The following is an 8,279-nucleotide window of genomic DNA, read 5'->3' as shown; positions in this document are numbered from 1 at the left end:
GGGCTCCTCTGCCCACTCCACAAGGTTTCTCTGACGCTCAGAAGAACCATCTCTTGCTCCTTCCGTAAACTGTGAACCCCATCAAACGTCAAATGTCAGCAGTGTGTTCACCCCAAGGAAGACACAGGTTGAGACCTTGGGCCTCTGTCTTCATGGTGGAAGAATGCGGGGAGTGGGGGAGGGGATCTGAGTTCCTTCATTCCCGCTCCCCTCCTCGGCTGCGGCAGACCAGGCTTTTAGGAGGTGTTTTAACTGGCAAAGGGGTTAGGCCTGCGGGACTTGGGGTAGAATGGGGTGGCAGAGCGGCGTCCGGGGAGTGCAGAGAGGGATTCAGAAATGCGTCCCCCGAGGGAGAGAACAAGCCTTCTTCCTCCGCTCTCCCACCAATTCCGCATCCAGCCGCTGCTCCCGGATCGGCCCTTCCGGACGTCGACACTCCCGCGTTCCTCTGGAGAACCAGAAGGAGGGAAACAAGGGAGAGAGAAGCCGGAGCAGAACCTTCCCGCAGCAAACCGCACCAGCGCGCGCCCTCCTTCTGACCGCGGCCCCCGGCCACCCGAACTCCGCCACCGGCTCGCATGCGTCGTCCCTGGCAGCGCCTTCAACGCCCCCTGCCTCCCGCCCCCCACCGGCGCTCGCACACCCGGGCTCCGGGGAGCGGGTAGGCCCCGAGCCGCCGGTCTGCCCGGCGGACAAAGCCCCCCGCCTGGGCGCGGAGGCCAGAGGCGCGCGCGGGGCGGGGCGGGGCGCGCGGACCGCGGGCCCGGGCCGGGGGTGTCGGATGTCACCCCCGGCGCACACCTCGGCCGGGGGGCGGGGGAGCCAACCACTGAGATGCGAAGACCTCCCCGGTCCTAGAGCGGAGCAGGAAGTGTCCCAGGGGAGGGAGTCGGAGGGCTCTGGCCTTTCCTTTCCTCCGCGTCCTGCGGGCTCCGGCGACGGCCTGGCCTGCGCGGCCCGCGAACGGGGACGCGCCGCAGCGGTGAGTGCTGCCGTGCGGGTCCCAGCCGGCTCCCCCGGTCCCCGCACCCGCGCGCCTCTTTTCCGCGCGCCCAGGCCTGCGCCAGCGCCGCCCCCAGCCCCGAGCGCAGGGTCCGGGGGTCTGCGGGCGGGGGCAGAAAGCGGTAGAATTTTGTTTTTCAGGGGCCTCCATTTCCTCCCACCCCTTTCCTCCCGAACGAAGCCGTGGCTTTCTGGATGAGCAGGAGAGGGCGTTGTGGCTGGCCAGGGAAGGAGTCTGGTCCCTGCAGAGAATCCGCCTGAAGAAGGACACCTGGGAGACCGGGCTGGAAGGATGAGGAGGTGCCGCCGGGGACTTCCGCCGCAGCAGGAGGGATTTGAGTTAGACGCTGGGAAGGAGTTCCAGGCTGTGAGGTGAGGAGCGTGTGGTTAGTGACTGTGTGTGTGTGTAGAAGGGAGCGTGAGGGAGAATGGAATGAAAAGCTCTCTCCTTTCCTTGGCCTAAAATGCCCTCCCCTTTCCTTTCTGCTGTTGCCGGTCTGTCCCTCCTCCGAGAGCTGGCTTAAACACGCCCAATCCAGGAGCCCTCCCCCGCTAACCTTAGTTCTTTGCGTCTCCTACACGCCAGGTGCAGGGTGACAAAGAGGAACAAGCTGTCTGGTTAGAGATAAGGTCCACAGAGCACCGAATGGGCAGCCACACAGCGGGGCCTGGGGTGCTGAGGGTAGGCACTGGGTTCTCCCAGGGTGGGGGCAGACCTGAGGAGCCAAGGGGAGAGTGGGGAAGAGGGGCCACTAAGGTCCACAGAGCACCGAATGGGCAGCCACACAGCGGGGCCTGGGGTGCTGAGGGTAGGCACTGGGTTCTCCCAGGGTGGGGGCAGACCTGAGGAGCCAAGGGGAGGGTGGGGAAGAGGGGCCACTTTTGGCCAGGAGGGTGGGGAGAACCAGGTGGGGACCAGATTGGACTCTGGAAGAGACTCTGGAGGGAATCCAGCGGTGGGCTGAGCTGATAATGTGTTCAGTCAGGGGCCCTCCAAGTCCCCTTCTGCCAATTTGTACTTGTTTTTAGGTTGGAAAGCAAGAGGGTCCAGAGACTTGGTTTTTCTGATTGCCTCTCAGTGACTTTGCCATTTTTCTGGTTTCACTTGTCTTCCTGTGAAAGGGTGAGGTCCGTCACACCCCCTACCAGGAGACTGGGAAAGGAAGGCTGTGTGAGAGGCTGGATGTTAAGTTGCTCTGCTCACTGGGGTCCTCTTAGAGGTGAGGGCATGGAGGGTGAGTGACCAAGCTGGCAGAGAGGGACTGTGTGTGTCTCCATGTGTCCTTGACTTTTCTTGTGTCTTTCCTTGTGCTGCCACCCTGGGGGATCCCAGTCTTCGGTGCGTGGCTGTCCACAGGGCTCTGTGAACCGTTTTTTTAACCCGATAGCTTGTTCCTCTGGCACCCTGCACCTGTAGTCTGGGTCAGTGACTATATGTCACAGATAACAGCCTCTCTTGTCACCTTGTTTGGGGAGATGTAGGGGTCCCATCCCCTGCCATGTGGATGTGGGTACAGTTCATGGAGGGCTGAGAGCTGGGTTATGTGCTGTGCTGCTAAGCACCTTGCTCCCCTAATCGGCCTAAGGAAGGGCTGTGAGGGCAGTGCAGTTGCCTTGAGCAAGGTTTGAAGAGGACAAGGGAGAGAAGGAGGTGGAGGTAAAGTCGAAGGTCAGAGCACCTTTCAGTACATGCTAAAGTTTCCTATCAGACACTCAAATGAGTTGGGTGGCAGGCTGGTCCGAAAGCAATGATGCTTTAAGATATAGTGGCATTTCTCTCTGGTAAGTGCAGTCTGCAGCTCTCTTGTGACTCTTGTGATCTCTTGTCTGGGCATATTCTCGTCTGCCTCTTTTCCCCTGCAGGCTCTACTGGGGGCGGCCAGTTCTGGCTCTTGTGTGCACTCAGCTCTGAGCACAGGTGCCTGGCCCTCAGCTGTCAGCAGGGTGGATTTCCTGAACCTTGATGTGCTTTAAAGGCTCTTCCCTTGCATGTCTGCCTGTATTTTTCCAGCTCAGTTTGTAAAGGTCTTCAGCCCAAGGACGGTGACTTCTGCCCCAAAGCCTCAAGATAGCAGCCTGCTCAGACGCATCCATCTTGGGTCCTCTCCAAGAGGACCTGGCCACCGAAGGTACCAGAGAGCCTTAATTAACATCTCCCTCCTGCATGCAGCCCCTTTGGTCCTCTGGGATGCTTGGAAGGCCAGGGTCACATGGAAATGCCATCGCTTTTCTCCTGGACTCACTGCCTCGTTACCCCGATCATCTAGCTGGGGAATGCACACACAGTGGTACTGAGAGGGAGATGGGGATGGGGATGGGTTCTTTCTGTCCTTGTGTGTAAGGACCAGTCACAATGACACCCCTCACCTGGGAAATCCCAGGGCTTCTCCAAAGGGCTGATCTCTGTGGGCTTTGTCAGTTTTCCCATCAATACCCCCTAAAACTAACGCAGGAGACCAGAACATTGAAGCCAGCGATTTCTGTTTGGAAATAGGGTCGTCTTCTGCTGCTGACCCCCATCAAATCCCATCATGCCCACAGCCCTGTGCCCCCGAGTCTTGGCTCCGAAGGAAAGTGAGGAGCCCAGGAAAATGAGGAGCCCACCTGGAGAGAAACCTAGCCCCCAAGGAGAGCTCCCCAGTCCAGAGTCCTCCCGCCGCCTGTTCCGTCGCTTCCGCTACCAGGAGGCGGCAGGTCCCCAAGAGGCCCTGCACCGCCTCTGGGACCTTTGCCGGGGCTGGCTGCGGCCTGAGAGGCACACCAAGGAGCAGATCCTGGAGCTGCTGGTGCTGGAGCAGTTCCTGGCCATCCTGCCCCGGGAGATCCAGAGCTGGGTGCGGGCCCAGGAGCCCGAGAATGGCGAGCAGGCTGTGGCCGCAGTAGAGACAATGGAGCAGGAACCGGGCAGACCCTGGCAGTGGGTGAGCAGAGGGAGCTGGCTGGGCTGGGAGATGGGACAGAGAGTGGGGCTGAGAACAGGTGTGCTGATGGGGATAACCGTTCCCCAGCCGAGGTTGTGGAGTCCTGTCTACAACCAGGACGTACCTCTGTTAAGTCCAGACTAGACGTCAGTTTCCCGAGAAAGCAAGTTTCTTTCCCCAGAGGCCCTAATGTGGTGCCCAACTTTGTCGTCTCCCTTTACATCCCTGTCCACAGTTTGTGCTTAGCCTCTGGCGGTCAGCTATGGGGTCGATGGTCGGCAGGCCCAGGGAAGGGAGGGAGCGTGCCCAGCCGCTTGCAGAGCAGGGCTAGTCCTACCGCTGGCCTGGGACCTCTCCACCTGAAAAGCCCTCTCTGGGATTATAGCTCAAGCACTCTGAAGACCCTGTGGTGATCGATGATGGGGATGGCCATCTGGACCAGGAGCAGGACCGACTGCCCACAGAGCCCCAGGGTGACCTTGCAAAGAACCAGGATGCCCAGCCCATGACCCTGGCAGAAGGCGCTGGGCTCCCAAGCCGTCCGCCAGGGCAGCTCAGCGAGGACCCAGGTACTGAACCCATAGAACTGTGGTGAGGATTGAGCTAGGGGGCACCCTGTGCTCTCTCAGCGGAGTCCTGAGAGGAGCAGTGGCGTTCTGAATGACCTCATGGAGATGACTGTTTGGATCCCTAGTTCTCTCTGGTTCCTGGGGAACTTGAACTGTTTTTGAGGTCTGGGCTTCACCCTGGAGCAATTGAATCAGAATCAGGGTGTCTTGATTGTGCTAGGTCCCCCAGGAGGGAACTCTTCTGTAAATGGGCATCGCCGAGGGTGCACCAACCATACCTCTGTGTGCATTGTTGGCTTGGGGGCCACCCAAGCGTGGCCACGTGGCCAAGGACATGTCTGCTTCTCTCTGAACCTTGCTTTCCCCAGCTGTACAAGCCCTGCCCTCAGCATTATTTGGGTGACGTAAGGAAGCAAACATAAAAGATAAAATGCTTCAGAGGGCATACAATGTTCTCTCCAGGGTAAGGGGCTTGAGCACCTACCTGGATGTGGTTTGAAGATCTATGGGAACTGCACTGGTGGCTACCAGCAAGCAGGTACTTTCACCACCAAATAGCCTTGGCTTTGCATCCTCTAGGTACATCTCTGGGCTAGTTTCTAACCTCTGTGAGCCTCAGTCCCCTCGTGTGTCAAATGGAGATAATCGTCACCCTTATCAGGTGTTTGAGGATTAAGTGAGATAAAAGAAATGAGTGTTTAGCACAGCACTTGAGCGGTACATACTTTTTTTTCCCGTACTTTTTAGTCAGTGTAATTATCATGGGACATTGGGTCGCCCTCAGGTCAGAGGAAGGGTTTAACATGGGATTAGTTTGGGTGGACTTCCACACTGCACTGTAGATCTAGATCGGGAGGTTACCGGTGCATTCTCATGTCTCACTAAAGTGCTTGTTAAGTTTCTCTCTGTGTGAAACTAGACTAACCACTGTACAGATCGGATGAGGTCTTCAGCCTCTTGTTCTTTAAAAGTCACAATGGGCATAAGGGAGACAACCCATCGCCCAAGTAGACGAAGCGTCAGCAGGTAGCTGGTGAGCCAGCCTGGGTTACACAGGAAGTACAGGCTGCGAGGGGCCCTGTGGTGGGATCCGGGAAGGCGCTGGGGAGGAAGGTGGTTCTGGGAACCACAGCAGCCTACCTGAGCAGTCTCTTCTCGGTGATACCCTAAAATAAGCCAGACGCCACGAATGGATTTGGGGGCAAAAGCACAGGCTCTTGAATTTCCAGGAGCAGTAATGAACGGGCAGAATAGGCATGGCAAGGGTCAGGTGTTAGAACATAAACGTTAGGATGGTTCACTGTTGGAATGAACCACCAGCAAAAGTTGTAGTTTTTCTGATTTCGAAAGTCTCCTCCCAAAAAGCTAGCAAATGGCCAGCATTCTTAAATGGTTTCATGTACAGCCTGAAAGCTTGCCAAAGTGTTCTGCCAAGTGTTCCTTTATTCATCTATCCTGGCAGAAGGTAGGCTGGGACTCTAGTTCACCCCCAGAAGGTGGTGAGGTATCAGGCGACATAATTAAAACCCCCCTCCCCAGCCTGAGCTGCCAGCAGCAGCAGAGTGAAGAGGTTGCCTCCCATGGCCCCCGCAGGCACTTCGCTGCAGCTGTGTCAGCTTCTGGGCCCAGCCCCTGGCTCCAAATAGCTACTCCGGCACCTGTTATTTCCTGAAGACTTTGTGCCTGGGGCAGAAAGGTCAGGGACGGTGGCTTCTCCTCTCCATTTTGTCGCTGATTTATCTTGTGACCTTGGAATTTTCTCTAAACTGAGAGGTCGTAGTGCAGCTTTCCAGCTTTTATTTTGTGAAAGGAATACCTTTTGGAATGCGAGGTTCGTTCTTACATGGCTGCAGTGTTGGCCCGGGACTTAGCTTATTACTTACTTACTGTCCAAGCAAGAAGTCATTGCCATTTGGGGGAGAGAGATCGTATTATAGCATGGCAGAGGTCCTGCAAGCCCTTAAGAGTGTATTTGGGAGCTAAAAATAAGGGAAGTTGAGATGATCCCAAAGCCACATTCCATACAGTTCTGTGCATGGTAGTTAGGGTGCTGGACCAAGTGATCTTCCAGAAGCACTTAATGGTGATAGGAGTCTTTTTTATCAAGCTTTGCCATATACAGACTGCTCTCTCATGTGCCACTGGGGTCTCACAGTAATCCTCACTGAGGACAAGCCTTACTGACACTTTGACACTAGAGTTTGGAACTTTATAACTCTCATATTGCAGATGGTAAAACAGGTCCCCGGACCTGCAGATGTTCACATAGCTAACTGACCTGGGTGTTCTATTTTAAAGCAACGCTGCATGGTACAAATAGTTAAGCACTCGACTGCTAGCTGGAACGTTGGCAGTTGGAACCCACCCAGAGATGGAGATGTTTCGGAAGACAGGCTTGGCAATCTGCCTCTGAGAGTTCGCATCCTTGAAAACCCTGTGGAGCAGCTCTTCTCTGCACACATGAGGTCTCCTGGAGTTGGGATCGGTGGCAACTGACAGTAACAACAGTCCCTTTTAAAGCCCATATTCCTGTCTGAAAAACTGAGAAATCTCCTTGGAGTTGTGAAACGCTTTTCATAAGCATTGTCTCGTAATCTCCGTTTTATTGGTGAGAAAAGACCTAGGAGTCTATGAAAAGTTGGTGAAACAGCTGCCTGTTGGCTGTTCTCTTGTGACTTTCCTCACCCAACAAAACTGAAATTCAGAGGACCGTAGGGAGCTAGAGAAGTGCCAGGACCATACTTGGCTCCTTTGGAACACCCTTTTCCTGTATCTTTCAGTTTCGCAAGACCCTGCCCTTCTTCAGGAAGAGAGTTTGAGGGACACACAGCAGGTGACCACCTTCCAGCTGCCTCTGGTGAGTGCATTCTGCGAGGGCCCTTGATAACCCCGTGTTCGTCTCCCTCTAAACCCTGCACCTCCCGCCAGAGCAGTTTTCCCAGGAGCCCAGCCTGTCCAACCCCAGCCCAGAAAAATGGAAGGATGTGAGCTGAAGAGATGTCCCCGTCCCTCCTCCTGACTGCCTAATCCCAGCTTCTCACTGCGAGGCCGCTTTTCAGCTTTGTGCAGACAATCACTGCAGAAAACAAATGCCTGCATCCTGGTTTTACAGCCCAGGAGTCACTCTGGATTGGCCTCTTTGCATCCCAGGGATCTCTCTCCTCCTGTGAAGAAGGGAGCCCTCTTCACTCTTGTACTCCTCGGGGGCATTTTTTGGTAGTAATCCTAGTTGTGACTGTATTTCAGAAATGTCGGGAAATAGAGGGAAAATGAAACAGACCATTTCACTGTCGTCACACAACCACTGGTGGGGTCTTGAGAATTTCCTTGGCAACTTTCCTGTGTTCTGGTGTCCTGGTGGGGATGGTGAGCTCGTACCTGCTGGTGCTCTTACTCACCTGTTTCTAGGTGCTGCCTTAGACCATGGTTTCCTACCATATCCACCTTGATCCTTCTTCCTAACACTTTCCACTGCCTGGCATGATATTTAGTTACTAAAGCATTAGCTCTTGCCATTAGAATGTGGGCTTCATGATGGTTTGGACTCTTGTTAATTGTTGTTGCCCAGCAGAGGGAAAACTGCCTAAAGCGTAGGAGACTCTCCGTAAACGTGGCACAGAGAAATGTAGGAAAAAGAACAGCTTGCTCTCAGCCCAGGGCATTTGACATGGCTGTAAGTTGGGGGAAGTGGGTAGGACTAAGCATGGGAAGGAGTCAGCTGTTAGGTGAGGTGGGAGGCATCTTGCTCCCTGCCTTCCATGCCAGAGGAAAGCCGGCACACACCCCT

General features: G+C 55.4%; 1 protein-coding gene across 3 annotated transcripts in view; it reads left to right on the top strand.

Moving 5' to 3' along the window:
* The first annotated feature begins 1,285 nt into the window (after window positions 1-1,285).
* The window catches only part of ZNF496 (zinc finger protein 496), a 50,540-nt gene continuing 43,546 nt past the window's right edge, over window positions 1,286-8,279 (top strand). For 2 of the 3 annotated variants that reach the window (XM_049875122.1, XM_049875123.1), the window contains exons 1-5: window positions 1,286-1,374; window positions 3,014-3,131; window positions 3,497-3,923; window positions 4,309-4,492; window positions 7,273-7,349. In XM_049875122.1, the coding sequence (XP_049731079.1) occupies window positions 3,534-3,923; window positions 4,309-4,492; window positions 7,273-7,349 (651 nt within the window). In that variant the 5' untranslated portion in view covers window positions 1,286-1,374; window positions 3,014-3,131; window positions 3,497-3,533. The remainder of the gene's footprint in view (window positions 1,375-3,013; window positions 3,132-3,496; window positions 3,924-4,308; window positions 4,493-7,272; window positions 7,350-8,279) is intronic. The other variant, XM_049875124.1, reaches the window with a different exon arrangement.

Source organism: Elephas maximus, chromosome 2, assembly GCF_024166365.1.
Source record: "Elephas maximus indicus isolate mEleMax1 chromosome 2, mEleMax1 primary haplotype, whole genome shotgun sequence".
NCBI lineage: Eukaryota > Metazoa > Chordata > Mammalia > Proboscidea > Elephantidae > Elephas > Elephas maximus.
This window is presented reverse-complemented; position numbering and strand designations above follow the sequence as displayed.